Source organism: Convolutriloba macropyga, chromosome 7 (genome assembly GCF_964194025.1).
Source record: "Convolutriloba macropyga chromosome 7, txConMacr16.3, whole genome shotgun sequence".
NCBI lineage: Eukaryota > Metazoa > Xenacoelomorpha > Acoela > Convolutidae > Convolutriloba > Convolutriloba macropyga.
The window spans coordinates 42,303,836-42,322,749 of NC_134474.1; the positions used below are offsets into that span (position 1 = coordinate 42,303,836).

At 36.1% G+C, this 18,914-nt stretch overlaps 1 protein-coding gene across 1 annotated transcript in view; it reads left to right on the top strand.

Moving 5' to 3' along the window:
- Nucleotides 1–11,329: 11,329 nt before the first annotated feature.
- The window catches only part of LOC142343037 (uncharacterized), a 90,131-nt gene continuing 82,546 nt past the window's right edge, over nucleotides 11,330–18,914 (top strand). Inside the window, exons 1-4 of the mRNA XM_075394724.1 lie at nucleotides 11,330–11,689; nucleotides 11,908–11,937; nucleotides 12,293–12,424; nucleotides 15,273–15,341. Of these exons, the coding sequence (XP_075250839.1) occupies nucleotides 11,371–11,689; nucleotides 11,908–11,937; nucleotides 12,293–12,424; nucleotides 15,273–15,341 (550 nt within the window). The 5' untranslated portion in view covers nucleotides 11,330–11,370. The remainder of the gene's footprint in view (nucleotides 11,690–11,907; nucleotides 11,938–12,292; nucleotides 12,425–15,272; nucleotides 15,342–18,914) is intronic.

The following is an 18,914-nucleotide window of genomic DNA, read 5'->3' on the forward strand; positions in this document are numbered from 1 at the left end:
ATATATATATATATATATATATATATATATATATATATATATATATATATATATATATATATATATATATATATATATATATATATATATATATATATATATATATATATATATTTATATATATATATATATAAATATATATATATATAGACATATATATATATATATATATATATATATATGTATATATAAATATAATAAACGCACTTAAAAACAGCTATTGGCCAAGAAGTGGAATGAACTTAATTACAACAAAAAATACCCGAACACATTTCGCGACGTGCATTTTTAATCCGTGATTGCGTATATCAGAACAGAATGAATTAGTTTCTTCGATCAACTTATTATTTGCGTTAGTCGATCACTGCTAATGATGAATTTCTGCAAGATAAAAGGAAGTGGTAATTGTTGGGATCTTTTCCGTTTGTGCCCCCCAGCTTAGTGGGTGCATATTATTTGCAACCCCCAGACGCACGTGCAATATTTTTACATAATGATTTACTTTGTAATGACACGTGCTCTGTAACTGGGGGGAAGCATAACGTACTGGGGGGGGGGCACAAACGGAAAAGATCCAATTGTTGTTTATAAGGTACTTGGTATAACAGCAGAAAGGTGATCCTAGTAGTTTTACAAACTCACCATAAGAAACGCGAGTAGTTCGACAGTTTTTTTGAGTTCCTTTTGCATTATACAGTGCTACTAAGTAAGTGATAACCGTGCTAGAATCGAGTGCGACACGCTTTTTCTGTAACACACGTGCTTTTTCACGCAATATACTATATCTTGCAAGAGGAACGTCAAAAGCTGTCGATTTTGGATAACAGAGATTTGGAATCTTTTCCGGTTGTGCCCCCCCAGCTTATTGGGCGCATATTATTTGCACCCCCCAAGACGCACGTGTAATATTTTACATAATGATTTACTATTTAATGGCACGTGTTCTGTAACTGGGGGGCGCATAACGTACTGGGGGGCACAAACGGAAAAAATCCTAGATTTGAAAGCGCGATTTGCAACTAGGAGCGAAAGGTGGGCTTGTTGCCTGTGCAACAATTCAGCATAATTTTGACCCCTAGCGCCTTGGTGCCAGGTAGCCTGCATTTAAACCCCCGGTTGCGTTCTTTTCGTAGCCGACGTTTTGATTTTCGGTCTCGAACTTAGCCTGAGCAGGTTATCTGATATTATATATACATATATATATATATATATATATATATATATATATATATATAGAGAGAGAGAGAGAGAGAGAGAGAGAGAGAGAGAGAGAGAATATATAATATATAAATTTGGTTAAAAACAGCTATGAGCCATGACATGTGGAATGAAATTAACTGCAACAAAAACTACCCAAGTATTGTCTGCGACATGCATTTTTAATACGTAATTGCGTATATCAGAACAGAATGAACTAGTTTTTCCGATCAAACTATTTTTTGCCGTTGTCCATCACTGCTTATGAAGAGTTTCTGTTGGATAAAAGGAAGGGGTATTTGTTGATTTAAAGATAATTGGCATACAATCAGAAATAGTGATCCACGTAAATCAACAAACTCACCATAAGAAACGAGAGATATTTGACAGTTTTTTTGGGTTCATTTTCAATTATACAGTGTTACTATTTGATGAGCGTGCTGCTCTCAAACCATTGTGGCATTTGCAGTATTATTACAAGCTGAAACAAGATTCTTGTATGTTACTGAATGAATAAACAGCAAGAAAGTTTTATTACGTCATTTCTTAACCACGTAAGCGTCAGTATTTCAAATGCGCATAAAATTTGTTCTATTATACATGGAAAGCTCAGAAAAAGTGCAAATGAAATATTTTTGCAGAACCTACTAAAATACTATATCGATTGCGTTCGCTTCTGGCTTAATAATTTTAGGATTCAAAACACGTGTTGGTGATCAACCTTAGACTAAGACATGACAGAAAATGCTGCTAGAATTGTCGTTTTCAACGCAGTTTGCTTTTTTCCTATCCGTTACTACAGTTGCCTCGACCCACTCGACTTACTTGTTGAATTAGCCAATGCTCCGATAGAATGAGTTTTTCAGCTATATTTTCTTGGCACCCAAGGTAATTGCTGAAAACAACTCACTGCAATAACGACTCGACATTCCGTTTTTGTTAAGAGTGGGGCAGCGATCATCCAGGGACGCACATAAAGCCCCTGGTCATCTCAGCCGTGGAAAGCAAAGTGAAACTCAATTAACTTGGGGTTTAATTGGCTGGACGTTTAGTTGTTATTAAATTCCCACGCATAGTCAGGGAAAAATTTTAAATTGTTTTTAAGCGATTACTACCCTTATAGATGATGATCTTGCACCTTTTGGACAACTTTGCGACAAGTATATTTTTTTGAGTACACAAATACTACGCTGAGGCAATGTGTTTGGCAGAGTCGAGCGTCGATCCTCGTGAACGCAGAACAGACGCTGGGATTTGGAAAATTGGAAAAGCATCGGGCAGCGAGGCAATTGAATGCACTTTTAGGGACAAAAATTGCCACAAAACTGTAAGATTTTCAAAAGAAAACTGAACACAAATTTTGTGATTCATTATTGATTAGTTTAACCGGCAAATCTAGGTAACCTTCCCTGAATTTTTTTGTCTTATATCTAATTTTTTAGAATAATTAGCCAAATTCATTGGTCACCGATAAACCACCTCTTACAATTTTTATTATCTTGAAAAGCATCGATCTCAAAAAATCTTTGCACAAAAAAACGTGAAATGACCAACATGCTCAATTTCTTGGTAAAGTTGAAATCATAAGACTAGATACGTTTTAAATTGGGAGTAGCAAAAAAACGTTTGAACAATTTGACCAATTTGAAAAAATTCCTTACATTTTATAAAAAAGCAGTTTATTAAATGCGCTCATAACGATTGCATAAAGTTGTTGATCAGAAAAAAGTCAAGTTGGTCAACTTTTTTTCGAATTTAATAAAAAAGCAGAATGTATTTCTGATTTAGTAAAAATTGCGCTCAAATTTGGTTAGTTCGTTAAAATCCTATGGAAAATCACAAGGTTTGGAGAGAAAAGGTTCGGAGTTGAGAGAGTCTTTATGACATAATTAATGACATCAATTTGTCATAAAGATATACATGGTTTTTAGTTTAGTTGCCAGTTCACTGCATCACGCCATAAAAACATTGCCTCACTCGTTAAAATACCATTGTAAGAATGGATTTATGCAATACCGGGACTGAATTTTAATCGTAACACTGTGAAAGTACTAAAAGTGCTCAGTTTCAATTGATTCTTTCCGTTCATGTTAAAAAGCTCCTAACTCTAAGATACGACATGATGTAGCGAAAAATTTGCTTTCACGTCATCGCAACAACAACAATCAGCTTTGAACATCTTCGCAGCTTATTGCAGTGCTTGATGCTTGCAAAGTGTCAGGAGCTCCTAGAAGCTAGAGTGTTTTGCCCCAAAGAAGTAACGCCGGACATTTACGATCAGCTCAAGCTTAGTACTCTAGTCACTATCCATATAGTAAAAGACATTGAGTCTACACGGAAACAGAAAGACACATTTTTACTTAAAGAGTATAGAGATTTACAACAAAAGCCTGCGCTTGCGCTGAAAACACTATAGTGTTAGCACATAAAAGCAACCTCCGGTCCCTTATCTCACCCTCCCTTCCTTAACGACTCTCTAAGCGTTGTCGGAAAACGCTTCGTAACCGACCTGCGTACGAGGAACCCTAATTTTTGAAACTTTTGGTATTCTGGATTTGTAATAGTTTTGCGTTGTTGTTGAAGTCAACCGGCTCACTTGAGGTGTGACTTAGTTTACTCAACAAAGGCAAGCCAAACAGTTGTGGTTGGTTCTTTTCAGTAGTTCTCTTATAAGTTTTGGCTCTCCCCAGTTTCATTGTAGTCACACCCAACTCAGTGCCTCCGCTGATCACTTTCTTCCCAATTATAAACGCTTGAGCAAGGCTCCTCTTCCTAGTTGAGTCAAAAGGCATCTCGTTCCTCTGTTATTGATTACTCTGTAGACACTAATCCAATGGATGCAACATGCGCATCAGTGGATGGCTAATTTAAGCGAGACTCTTCTAGGATCCATTATTAAATCTTATGGTGGTTCTGAGGCAATACCTAGTGTGTAATGTTCTTCTTCAGGCCTGAAAATTTTCTCCATCTCCATCGTCTAGTTGGCCGTTCTGTTCGTTTTGTTATCTACCTCAAAGTTCACTCCGGTAGATTACAGATCATCAACCACGATTGACGACTCCAGTCCCACAATCGGCTTTTTCTTAGGCTCAGTTCGTCTCAGATAACCTCTACCTCTTCCCTTGACTCTCTTCACTGTCACTAGCACCGCTGCTCTCACCATTTTGCGCTCCCATTTTTTTCAAAGGCTTTACTTCCGAGCAAAGGCAGGCATTACTTCCGATATTTAAGATTTTCAAAATAGAATAAAATTTCAAGCTTAAAATTTCTCGTTTTCGCCGTCTCTTCTTTTTTCCCCATTTCTCTGTTGTTTGAAGTAGTTTTTTCAGTTTAGTTGTATTTAGTCTTTTCTGCTAATATAATGGTTGGTTGTTCAGTGGTGTTGCGTTTTAGGGTGTGACTGAAGTTTAATCTAGAAATACGGCTAAAAAGTTTCCTGAACGGGTCAATTCATCACCGACGGGAATATGGTAGATGTTGCAAATGAATTAAAATGGCACCTTTCAGGATCCCTTGCTCATTCGAACCAAGTCACTGCTTTTTGTGCTTCTTCCGCTCAACCTCTTAATTCGCATCATATTGATCTCAATAAAAATGGTCAAAATGAGGCTCACCTCAACCTCACTGTCAATAAGCCCGAAAATACCAGTAATAGGAGTCTTGTAATAAATAATGCACCTGTTGAAAAATGTAATTAATAATGCAGCAACAGCCTCAATATACATTTCCATCATTGTCAATAAACTTTGATATGCCGACACAATTAAACAACACGAACGCAGACCGAGTGCAGTCTCAGGCTACCATGCTTTCAATGGTTTGCAATTGGACGACCAAATAGTCCGCAGGTCAAACATGTCGGGATGGTTGATTGAAGTCGGTCACTATAGTTCACCACCGTTAAATGGTCTTGCTAATGATCCGCTACTCCTTAGCAGCCTCAAGCACACTTAAATACAACCGCTGCTCCACCCCCAGTCCTTTTTCCCATAGGACCACAACACCAGTTATTTCAATCCGCTTTTTTGTTTTGCTCCCGCACCACATACAGCTCTCAGATTAATTTCAATACCACTTTGGAAAACAATGCCAGTCGGTCGCCGCCCTCTCCTCCCGCATAGATCTTTTTTCGTTCTGCAAATATTATTGTAGCACACGAAAATTATCCAATAGCCCCTAAGTTCTGACCCCTCAACTCATGCTGATCTTTCTCTCTCTTTCTCTCTCTCTCTCTCTCTCTCTCTGCCGGATTCAATCGTCTGGCGATTCACGGCATCCGTCCCAGCTAAATCAATCCACTTCTTTTTTAAAGCAGTATGTCCGAGTCACTTCCGAGCAAAGGCAGGCATTACTTCCGATATTTAAGATTTTCAAAATAGAATAAAATTTCAAGCTTAAACTTTCTCGTTTTCGCCGTCTCTTCTTTTTTCCCCATTTCTCTGTTGTTTGAAGTAGTTTTTTCAGTTTAGTTGTATTTAGTCTTTTCTGCTAATATAATGGTTGGTTGTTCAGTGGTGTTGCGTTTTAGGGTGTGACTGAAGTTTATTCTAGAAATACGGCTAAAAAGTTTCCTGAACGGGTCAATTCATCACCGACGGGAATATGGTAGATGTTGCAAATGAATTAAAATGGCACCTTTCAGGATCCCTTGCTCATTCGAACCAAGTCACTGCTTTTTGTGCTTCTTCCGCTCAACCTCTTAATTCGCATCACATTGATCTCAATAAAAATGGTCAAAATGAGGCTCACCTCAACCTCACTGTCAATAAGCCCGAAAATACCAGTAATAGGAGTCTTGTAATAAATAATGCACCTGTTGAAAAATGTAATTAATAATGCAGCAACAGCCTCAATATACATTTCCATCATTGTCAATAAACTTTGATATGCCGACACAATTAAACAACACGAACGCAGACCGAGTGCAGTCTCAGGCTACCATGCTTTCAATGGTTTGCAATTGGACGACCAAATAGTCCGCAGGTCAAACATGTCGGGATGGTTGATTGAAGTCGGTCACTATAGTTCACCACCGTTAAATGGTCTTGCTAATGATCCGCTACTCCTTAGCAGCCTCAAGCACACTTAAATACAACCGCTGCTCCACCCCCAGTCCTTTTTCCCATAGGACCACAACACCAGTTATTTCAATCCGCTTTTTTGTTTTGCTCCCGCACCACATACAGCTCTCAGATTAATTTCAATACCACTTTGGAAAACAATGCCAGTCGGTCGCCGCCCTCTCCTCCCGCATAGATCTTTTTTCGTTCTGCAAATATTATTGTAGCACACGAAAATTATCCAATAGCCCCTAAGTTCTGACCCCTCAACTCATGCTGATCTTTCTCTCTCTTTCTCTCTCTCTCTCTCTCTCTGCCGGATTCAATCGTCTGGCGATTCACGGCATCCGTCCCAGCTAAATCAATCCACTTCTTTTTTAAAGCAGTATGTCCGAGTCACTTCCGAGCAAAGGCAGGCATTACTTCCGATATTTAAGATTTTCAAAATAGAATAAAATTTCAAGCTTAAACTTTCTCGTTTTCGCCGTCTCTTCTTTTTTCCCCATTTCTCTGTTGTTTGAAGTAGTTTTTTCAGTTTAGTTGTATTTAGTCTTTTCTGCTAATATAATGGTTGGTTGTTCAGTGGTGTTGCGTTTTATGGTGTGACTGAAGTTTATTCTAGAAATACGGCTAAAAAGTTTCCTGAACGGGTCAATTCATCACCGACGGGAATATGGTAGATGTTGCAAATGAATTAAAATGGCACCTTTCAGGATCCCTTGCTCATTCAAACCAAGTCACTGCTTTTTGTGCTTCTTCCGCTCAACCTCTTAACTCGCATCATACTGATCTCAATAAAAATGGTCAAAATGAGGCTCACCTCAACCTCACTGTCAATAAGCCCGAAAATACCAGTAATAGAAGTCTTGTAATAAATAATGCACCTGTTGAAAAATGTAATTAATATTGCAGCAACAGCCTCAAAATACATTTCCATCATTGTCAATAAACTTTGATATGCCGACACAATTAAACAACCCGAACGCAGACCGAGTGCAGTCTCAGGCTACCATGCTTTCAATGGTTTGCAATTGGACGACCAAATAGTCCGCAGGTCAAACATGTCGGGATGGTTTATTGAAGTCGGTCACTATAGTTCACCACCGTTAAATGGTCTTGCTAATGATCCGCTACTCCTTAGCAGCCTCAAGCACACATAAATACAACCGCTGCTCCACCCCCAGTCCTTTTTCCCATAGGACCACAACTCCAGTTATTTCAATCCGCTTTTTTGTTTTGCTCCCGCACCACATACATTTCTCAGATTAATTTCAATACCACTTTGGAAAACAATGCCAGTCGGTCGCCGCCCTCTCCTCCCGCATAGATCTTTTTTCGTTCTGCAAATATTATTGTAGCACACGAAAATTATCCAATAGCCCCTAAGTTCTGACCCCTCAACTCATGCTGATCTGTCTCTGTCTTTCTCTCTCTCTTTCTCTCTCTCTCTCTCTGCCGGATTCAATCGTCTGGCGATTCACGGCATCCGTCCCAGCTAAATCAATCCACTTCTTTTTTAAAGCAGTATGTCCCGTTGGTACAGTAAGTCACGCTATAGAACCCCCATATCACTGCCTCTCTTTGCTCCGCCACTCATGTGAAAGCAGCAGCAAGATTCCAAACTAACGTAACTTAAGAATTCATGCAACTGAACGCTTTGTCTTATTCTTTAGACTCCGGGGATTTGATAAAAACAATCGGCGGACTCAAACATTAGTATGAAGAACAGTCTACTACCTGATAGGAAATTTTCACAGTAGAATGGTGACCCCCTGCAGTGGCATGAATGGTTTGGGCAATTTGAAAGCGCCAAAGACTCAAAGTCACTGACTGATGATGTCAAGTTTACTTACTTGTCATAATGAATCTAGTAAATCGAAAAGCAAAGCCCGCCAACGCAGAGTTTTCACACTATTTAATAATATATGAATATTCACCTAAGACATTTGTGCGTAAATTTGGCCAGCGACATGCAGTTCTCAAAGCACATTAAAACAAACTCAGTTCTTTTCCACGACTAAAGAAGCAGAGTCCTTGTGTGAAGGAAAGTTTGAGTGTCGGCGTCGACGTAATCAATATTAATGTATTTCAAGAAACATATTCGCACCAAACTGTTCTATACCCGGTTACAAATTGCAATGGAAACATCGAGATGAACTTGGACGTGATGTGTATGGTACCATCTGCCCGTTAGAGTGCTTCGCTGCCGACGAGAAGTGCGCGCCCTTTGCTTTTAATTTGCCCTTAGAATGGGTTTTAAGCGGCTCTTTACCCTCGTCTTCAGGTCTAGTCTCGACTTGTTTCAGAGCTAAAATGTAGCCAGATTCTAAGCTCACTAGTCGGGTAAATTCTTCGTACGACATGGAGTTGTATGTCTCACTTAGGCAAAAAGAAACACGATTGAAAGGAAGTTCTTGAAAACAACACAGCATATAATGGAAAGAGGTATGATATTTGAAAGTTATGGGCCTAAGATAACATCGAAATGCCCAAAACTACATCTCAGCGCAGGTACGAACCTTGGTTCAAGTCTTTGGAACAGTGGCCTACAAAAGACCAGCACTTAAGGGAAAAGTATTCGAATACCATCAATGAAGACTTAGAGACGGGCTACGTAGCAATGATCAAAGATAACCAAAAGGAAAAAAGTCGCTCCGAATGTGAGTGGTACCTACCGCACCATCCGTTTTCTCATCCGAACAAGACTGGCAAGGTTCGTAGGGTTCTAAATGGGGCAGATAAACTCCATGGCGCATCTCTTAATAATTCTTTACTCACCAGACTTGATTCACTGCAAAATTTAATATATGTACTTCTACCGTTCAGACAACATCCATTAGCCGTATCAGTCGAAATTGAGGGACTCTTCCTCCATGTGGGAATTTTGCCAAGTAATCAGCCATCTTCAAGCTTTTTGTGGCGGGAAGACTCCACATCAAATGTTGTAGTACATCAGTATACACGCCACATTTTGTTGCAAAAGAATTGCCTATCTGCGCTAACTATGCACTAGAGCGAACGGCAATTGATAATGCAAACAGTATCTGGAAGCGACAAAAATCGTCCATTAGAACTCATACATGGAAGATTGCTTAGACTCAGTGGAAACCCCCGAGAGGACCCTCATTCAGTCGAAGGAATTAGTATATCTTCTCCATCTAGGTGGGTTCAGGCACACTAAGTTTGTAAACCATGTACCAGATCTGGTTGATTGAGATGATGGATCTGCTCAATCTACTGAGTCGAAGGTCATCGTTTCATCAAAATAGAAATCAATACACGTGCTTGGGCTTAAGTGGGGTTACAACATATAGCTTCACAAATAGCACCTTTACAAATAGTTTTTAAACAGCGCTGTTTTAATTCTTGTGTCAAATGTATAGGACCCAATTGGTATGTCGAACGTCCGCAGCTGTTTAAGATTGCTATACCAGGAAATTTTTTTAGGACAGTTCCAGCATCTTGAACTCCACAAGTTTGATGATAGCTCGCAAGACGTTTTCATTGCTGTAGGATTTCTTCGGGCTCAGTTAACTTGCACTTCCGGTTAGATTAAAACAGAGTTGGCGTTCGTCCTGGGCAAAGCACGCATTCCGCCTATGAAGGTGGTCGCCGTTCCGAAGTGGAAAACTGCAAGCCGCTCTCCTCGCTGCATACTTGAAAAACCAAATAAAATCAGCAAACTGTTTGAAGTCATACAAGCAGCGGGAAAGTTTTATTACGTCATTTCTTAATCACGTAAGCCATAGTATTTCAATTGCACATAAAATCAGTTCTATAATACGTAGAAAGCTCAGAGAAAGTAAAATAAAACAATTTTTGTTCAACATACCAATATACTAAATTGATTGCGCTTGCTATAGGTTTAATATTTTTAGGCTTCAGGAACTTCTCCGTGATCGATTTTCAAGACCTGTCAAAAAAAAGTTGCTTTTGCCTTGCATAATGCTCCAATAGACTGAGTTTTTCAAATATCTTGTAAATGCAGCTTTTTTGCTAGACTCGCGAGCCACTCGATTTTTTTTGTAATACCTATACTATATCTTGCAAGATGAACGTCATAAGCTGTCGATTAATTTTTTAAAAATTAATAATTTAAATTTCGGATATCCGAGTTGTGAAAGCACGATTTGAAACTAGGAGCGAGAAGCAGCCTTGCTGCTTCTGCAACAAGTCTATAACTTTGAACCCCTAACACCTGGTCGACCTGAAAGCCATGAGGCGGTCTATAATTTTGAAACCCCTGAAACGTAAATTTAAACCCCTGATGCGTTCGTTTCGTAGCGGACATGTCAACTTTCGGTCTCTGCCATAGTCTGGGCAAGTTATCTTCATTTATTGGTGAATTAGTGTACTTCGCTCCAACTAATTATATTACACTCAATATGCTTCGGATGGCTGAAGAGGCTGTGGTCCCTTGCTTATGAAAGTTATATAGTCTCAATCATGAGAATTCGTCTTCAAAACAAAAAAATCTCAAAAAGATTTTCCCGTCAAGAATTCTCATGTCTTTCTCCGAATGATAAGAGAATAGCTCTCTACAAAAGGTGTCTAACCACTTTCTGGCGTCCAGAAACTTTATCTTAACTACCTCTCACCGGCGGCCGCTGAAACTTAATTATTAACAATTATAGGACAACATTCGCCCCAAAAGTATTTTGGAAAACACACTCCATGCAGACTCATTCAACAAAAAGTACTTCAAACTCATGAATTATGAAATATTTATTTCATTCACAACTCTGTTCAACTTAAAACCACTTCCATTTTTTGGAAAGCGATTTTGATTGGTTAAGAAAAAAAATTAATTTGAAAAGTTTCAAATTTTTAGCTTCTAAACAACAATTTATCGTCTCATTAGAAAAAGTTTATCATGTAACGACAAAATTTGGACAAAATATTCAGAAAATAAACTTCTATTCAGTGCAAGAAAATTTCATTTAAAAAAAAAGAACTCTATAATGTTTTTTAAACTATTTTCTTGTACTGAATCCAAGTTTTTTTTTCTGGAAGATATGAAACCTTATTAATCAATTATTGCGTGAAATTTCAACCATAGTCTTAAATTTTATTGAAAATTTTCAAACTTAACTCGTACAAATAACTGTTCTAAATGTGTTCAAGGCATTTAATTGTACAATTCTTTATGTTAACTTTTTCAATAAAGTGCAGCGTTAGAGCTGCCATGAGATATAAAACAAGCAAAAATATCCAGGATACAAACCCTGACCTTTCAAAGCCAATTTCTGTTTGTTTCACAAAAAATTTTGCAACTTGTTCCCATTTCTGCGCGAAACAAGTTGGAAGAGGGAAGGCAAGTTTGAACAAATTCAACTCGAGAACCACCAGATGTGAATGTTATTCACCTGACGAAGAACTGGAGTCCTATTCAAAGACGGACGAGTTGGTGGATGCGACGTTTGCCTACGAGAGTAAATAAACATTATTTAAAACGCTCCTACCGTTAAACTAGCGCTATTGCGCTGATTTCAGGAATTTGATACAAAGGACAAATACATTTTAGAATTACCAATTTATGGCCCTGTTTAAGATAGGTTTTTTTTCAAATTTTTTCTTCAAATTCAGCAGAAAAGCTGCTGTTAGTATTGTGTTCGTCTATATTTCTTAAAACTACTTTTAAATGTTTCAGTTATTCTCACATCAGATGCTGAATATGAAGGTACGTGAGAATTTATACGATTATTTTAATCATAATTGTAGTTAAAAGTAGAGTAACAAAAAATCAAGGAAAAATTTTGTTCTTACTAGTTTTTTTGTTTCAATTAAACTCTAACTCATACTGTAAAAGATATTCCGGCAGTGTCTTTTTTAACGGCAATGAGATGACATACGAAAGCAATTTTTTAAAGAATAAGAACTGGCCAAAAGTTCTGTAGCGAGAACAAATGAACAAGAAGAGAACCGAGCGAGACCAAAATGTCTGGTTTCTGCAAGTCAATCACATTCCACGTACACTACAAACAAAAAGAAATGGCCACTCAGTGATAAGAAATAGAGTAAGTGAAATGTTTCAGATGCGTGTGAAAGCGGTGAGCACAACTGTCACAGTTTTGCATCTTGTACTCCTGTCTCAGCCACAAACAGATATGACACTTTCTTCTGTCAGTGCAATCCAGGCTTCAGTGGAGATGGAGTTTTCTGCACTAGTTAGTCGTTCAATTTCAACTACACCAACTGATCACGTGAAGTAACAAGTTTTTTCGAATATAAAAATTCAATTTTTTCCCAAAAACTTGATAAAAGTAAGATCAAACGGTTGGAGCGGTTTAAGTAAATGTACAATTGCAATTACAATTATTTCACTTTTAATTTTAACATCTTCCAAGTACGATTTAGAACGTCGTTCTTTTGACCTCATTGTAAAACTTTTGACCTACAAACCTTCTGACCTAAGTGTTTCAACATTTTAAACAATTGGAGAAATTTATGCCAGCCCCACTTTCTTTTTGTTTGTGGCAATTTTAGACTAACTTGAGGGCATCCAAGGCTAGCATATGTGGTATCAGTCTGAAGTTCTATACGTCTAGAAAATCACTACAAAAAGAAATTTTAGAAAATTTGCTTTTGAAAAAAATTTTCACCACAATTTCAGGCAATTTAGCCTAATTATAATTTTTGATCAAGTTTAGCTAAAATTCTGACCAAAAATGAATAATTCACGACTACTATCGCTTTTTTCGATGATGTCTTTGAAAACAAGTATCTTAACGTTTTGTCCATCTCTCCATAAAGTACAGAAAAACAGGAAAAACGCGTCATTGAGAAAAAATGCGACAAGTTTTCAGACATTTTTTGGGCAAATTTAGGAACTTTTACCCGTCCATCAGATGTGTCAAACTAAATTTTCATCCAACATTCAGTTCGTTTTAAACAATCGTTCAAGTCGTGATAAAAAGAGAGAAAATCAATTGAGATCTGCATTAATGGTTAATTGTTAAAAAAGATATTGAAAAACCGAAAAATTAGAAAGATATTAAATACCGAACCGAAAAATGACAGAGATATTTTAGATTTGAAAGATAGAAAGCACAATTGACTGTACGCCACTCGAAAAATAACTCAGTCTGCATTTGTAATTTTTTGGACTAAACTGAGATTTGCAAATAAAATCACATAATTTCTTTTGGTATTTTCTAAATTTGATCAAGTTTAAGCTACTAACGTTTTTTGTCATATTTGTGCCATTCATTGAAACAACTGCAGATAAGATTTGTTTAGAACACCTTGGCGTACTCATTCAGATATTATTGAGTTCCAATTTCAAATAAATTAGATTGTTTTTGGGTGCAGTCTTTTGTTACAGAACTCTTCATAATTTTTGATGATTTTGATGACAAATAAAAGTAGGAGTCCTAAAAGGCTCTCTACTAAACTATATCGTCTATTTTTGAACCTTCTTGTACGAAGCAATGGTTCTATCGATATTTCTGTTGTTTTTTGAGAATTTGTATTTTTCAGATTTGATGCTCATAAAACAGTAAAATATTCGTTCTCAGAGTATTAAAAACAAAACTACAGCTTGAAACTGTTAATATTTTTTATGGAGCCTCAGCTAATTTCTGAATTTCAAAGGTGTATAAGCTATCACAACTTGTCCACGAATTCACTGTTGTCACATAGAAAAATTTCCTTCAAGACCTGAAGAAGGAGACTTAGTATTTTATTTTCGACAATGTTTTTTGAAATTAGGCTATCCATATTGGCATGTTTTGGAAGTAAAACGCCACTTCATTTGAAAAACCGAGTCAAGTTTGCTGATTTTCTCCCGCTCCTCAGCTTTTCATAGTGTTTTTATTTCGAATAATTTGTCATTTGGCGTCAGTGCGTCATAGCTTAATTTCTATGTTAACATTAGTTTTGATTACTTTGAAACCACTGGTTTCAATTACTATATTTAAACATCTCAATTGTACAGCCCGTTTTATTTTATTGTTAACAGAACACATCAGTTGCCATTGAATTAACCAGCTCCTCAATTTTGCGTTTTTTGTTGTTTTTAGTTGCTCCTGAAGTGTAATCCCAGACTTGTCCTGCTATTTGTTTATCAATTTCTCTAACAAATTGATTGCTCTTTTCTGAAGTTTTTTATTTTTTTTAATTATATGCTATTTAAGTCCTTCGTTTAACCAAAACGTCGTTTACGGGATGTTTAAAAAAAATTCAAAAAAATTGTAGCAATTTGTCTCGTTGATATTGTAAGCCACCTAATCAAAATATTTCTGACATTAATAATGTTCTTTCAATTTCGAGTCTTAAGCATTTCCAAAAAAAGGTGTTATTGCTGCAAAAAGCTTGAAATGAGGAACGTTTCATTGAATACACTTGACGTGGAGCCGCTATTTTTCTCAAGAATTTTTGAGTTCCTTTCCGATTACCTAAATAAAACATGGAAACAATATTGTTTTTATAAAGCTAATGTATATTATAATGTAAATAAAACATGGAAACAATATTGTTTTTATAAAGCTAATGCATCTTCTACATCCACATTTACCAATGTTTTGGGATAATACGGTCCTGCTGAGAAAGTTAATATGAGAATCAGTTAACTGCAACTAAGTATTTCGTAAATGAAGATTACTCAGGTTTTTTTTGGTTCCTCTGAAAACTCAAATTTTTTCACTGTTGTTTCCGTTTCAAACCTCAGCTAAAAAACTTTTGCTTTTTTCGTAGCATCATGATAAAAAACAATATTTGGTGCTAAAACTAAGGTTTCTGATATAAATTCATCGGTATGTTGATTTGATATATGTTATGTTTTCAAATTCGAATGTGGAGCCTTCTAGTTGATAGCTTATGTTACATGGAACCGACAGATAACAAATCAAAAATCGTTATGATTTCAGGATGATATCAAACTGAACTTTAGTGTTGTACAAAGGTTGTTAAGTTTTGGTTGCATGATTAAAAATGCATGAACAAAATGATATTGTTTCGACGCAAAAGTCACGCGGTATTCTTTGAACTAATTTTAAAAAAGTTTAAACTTTTTAGATTTCGGAGAATTGAGAGGGCAGATCTCTGATGGTACGGATGTTGCTGTTTCCTACATCTGGATTGATGGTAAGGATTCCCTGCAATTGTAATGACTGAAAACCCAGTAAGACAAAATCAGGTATCTTATCTATTTTTGAGCAAACTGGGCGTCCTCAGTCAAAAAAAAACATTTAGTTTGAACATCGAAATGGATTATCATGGCAAAAAGAGAGTCCAAAATGAGTAGAAAAATAAGTTTTGTCCATTGTGAAGATGTAGCTCAAACTTTACAGAACTATTTGGTCAACCAAAACAAAAACGGAAAAGCTCATTGTACACTACTATATTTATCGGAATTTATTTAAAAAAACGGATTGAGCGTTCATTAAAAATTTATTTAAAAAATAGATTGCAGAACGCTCAAGTTGGAATGAGCACCTTTCAGGAGCCCTTTTAAGGAGCACCTTTAAGTGGACACCATGAATAATTATTGATGTGCAGCTTTAGCTTTGCAGCTGTTCATCATTTATTCCAGAATGACTGAAAAAATCAATTTGAGACTTCTGTCAATCATACTTCTGTGTTTGGTAGTGTCGAGGAATCAGAGCCGGATCAGAAAATTCTTTGGAACAGAAAAAATGTCACTTTTGCAGCAGAAATTGCGAAACTTGCAAATTTTACCTTTTTTATGTCCCTGAGGGTAAATTAAAGCTTGTTTTTTTTCAGTGAATGAATTAATTTCTAGAACCCACAACCCAAAATAAATTTAACAAAATAATTTGAAAAATGTTCATTTTTTGGATTATTTTCCGGAGGCAGTTTTGATTGCTTTGATCAGTTGAATATCGAATTTAAATTTTTGGTAGTTATTTGCAAGTGGTGAAGATATATCCATTTTTACATCAGTTTTCCTAATCATATCTTCTAACTCAGTAAATGAAATAGATTTTTTGCAATCTGTGGGCCCCTTGAAATATTAATGAGAGCAGCATTTATTTTTTAACTTATTTTTGCACTTCTCATTTAAGCCAGTTCAGTAGAGTTCGTGGAAAAAAGAAGCGCAAATTGGGGGACTTTTACGAATACTGTTTTGTTCTTTATCAACTAACCTATATTTAGCAGAGAAGTTGGATCTTTTCCGTTTGTGCCGGAATCGGCCATACGTTTTTTGATTTTCCCGATATTCGAAAATTTTAATTTAAAATTTTTCACTGTTTTTTCTATGATTTGACTCGGATCAGTAAAAACTATTTAAAAAGTATGTCTGGTGAAGAATCATGAAAAAAATGGTTCTGAGTTTTTTCTTTACAGAAGGAGAGGTGAATCTACCCTTATGACACTGTGATTCAGTCCTGATTTAACACTTTACTTTTGGAAATCAATGAATCAGGACTGATTTACTCTGACACCCGAGTCCGGACAACAATTAGCATTGTCACTTTGTCCTTGTTTAAAATTGGTTCAAATTGCGTTGTTTTGCGGTTTTCAGCATTGACCACTTACCTACGTAAAACCAAAATTTCATTGAACAAAAACCAACTTTTTCAATTCTCAGTGGGGAAAAAACAATTCTATTAAAAACGCTTTGTTATCACATTTTTGTGATAAACCTGGCAAACCATTTCAATATATAACCCGATTCTCTGATTAGGCAAAAAATTGCTTCAAAAAACCTAAAAAGTAGTCGTAAACTTGTAAATGTAGTTTGAATATCTGGTTGAACAAACGCACTGAAAAATCATCACGATTTTTTATGTTGTTTACTGAGAACAAACTGTTTGACTGATGGTGAAAAGATGAACAACACTTACGTCAACAACCCTACCTCCAAAATTCTCAGTAATGACAAAAACTAAAATAATTGATTTGCACCATATGAACAGTTTACTGGCAAAAACCGTCGAAAAAAGGTTCCAATTTGTTGTTCTTCCCCTATTGATTCTCGCGCATCATATGCAATGCTTTATTGACGAGGAAAAGTGATATCCAACCACAAAGAATCATAATATGGAGAAATTAGAAGTTACTATTTGGCAGAATTTTCTCATAGCGAAGTTTGATTTTTTTAAAGATTGCAACGATTTTTTTTCCATTTCTTTCAGTTTTGTTTGAAACAGCGACCATTTTCAGTGCAGTTTTATTGAATACTAAAAAGGTAATAGCAAAATCTTTTTGCTGAAGTTAAAGGTGATTCTGAAATTGAAAAACAAATATTATCAAATATTACTTTTCGGTTAAGTTAAAAAAAAACTTTATATGATTCTTTGGCTCTTAGAAAGTACAGAAAGTACCAGTATGATTTCTGTGAAGACAAATTTGATCACATTAACTCCAAATAAAATATCCAACCATTCGGTATCTTCTTTTTATAATCAGTTAGATAAGTTTATCTGAAAGACTATTCGAATTTTATGAATCTAATGAAGAATCACTCTTCTTATTTTTTTGGATTTTTACGTTACAATTTTTGGCGATATTGTGATATAGAGTAGCAATAAGGAACTTTTGAATTTGCTTGTTTCCTAATTAGAAGGCACAATTTTTTTACTAATACTCAAACAATTTCTAGCCTACGCAGCACTTTTTGTCAAGCATGTTTGAGCATAAAAACCCCTATTTTGAACGCTGACCTTTGCAAAATAGGAACTAAACTCAAAACGAAATCAAGCATTGAAGTTAGAAAAGCTTTACAAGCAAAATTTAATGCTGCACAATATCAAAGCCAAATTGTTTTGATCACTTTGTGCATTATCTTTATTTGCAAACAAAGCAAAACCGAAACAAAATTTTCATTTACATCACTATCCCCAGATCATCATTTCCTCGTCTTCTTGAACTACGGAATTAAATCCGTTATTGCAACGGATTGAGCTCAAAAGGAATACAAGATACTGAATTTGGCTTGCCAATTACAGCGCATTTTGCAATAATAACAGCAACTCAGAGAGCGTGGGGCACCGTATAAGGTATCTCGATCCCCGAACTTAGTGTGTTCAGAGAATTTGTCAACATCCTTGTCTAAAACCAATATGAGCTAGGATTTTTAACATGAAAAACACAAGAAAAACTATCAAAATTCGGATAAAATTTATACGTGTGGTAGTATTAACTTGACACATACTTCCTTGAGTGGTAAATTGCTTGTTACTGTGTCTTGTTCCTGTGAATACTACTAATTATCGTAAATCATACTACAGTTTGACCCAATTTGACATTTTGAAAAGAGTTCTAACTTTGGTATTCTCAATTTTTCCCCCTGAGGAGAAAGTTCAAGAAAAGCATATAGTCAGTTTTGCTTAATGGCTTTTTGAAGCTTTTGCAGCGATTCTGGTGTTGAAACCAATAGAGAGACTTCCTAATATTAGAGTTAGAAAATTTCAATTGTTGTACATTTACAGTAGTTTAGCTCCTTTCTTTAATCTATGTAATGGAAATCTGAAACTTTGCATAACCTTAGACGACCATGGAAAGGGAATTAAAAATCCTGGATTCGATTTTTAAATTGAAATATAAACAAAAACTCTATCAAAACTTGATTGTTTGAACAATTCTCTGCGAAATAAGTTTCTTTGTCAACAAAGCTGCATGATTAGTTCTTCGCCAAAAAGAGCAATGAATAATGCAACGCTAGTAATTAGTATAGGGGATAAAACACAAATG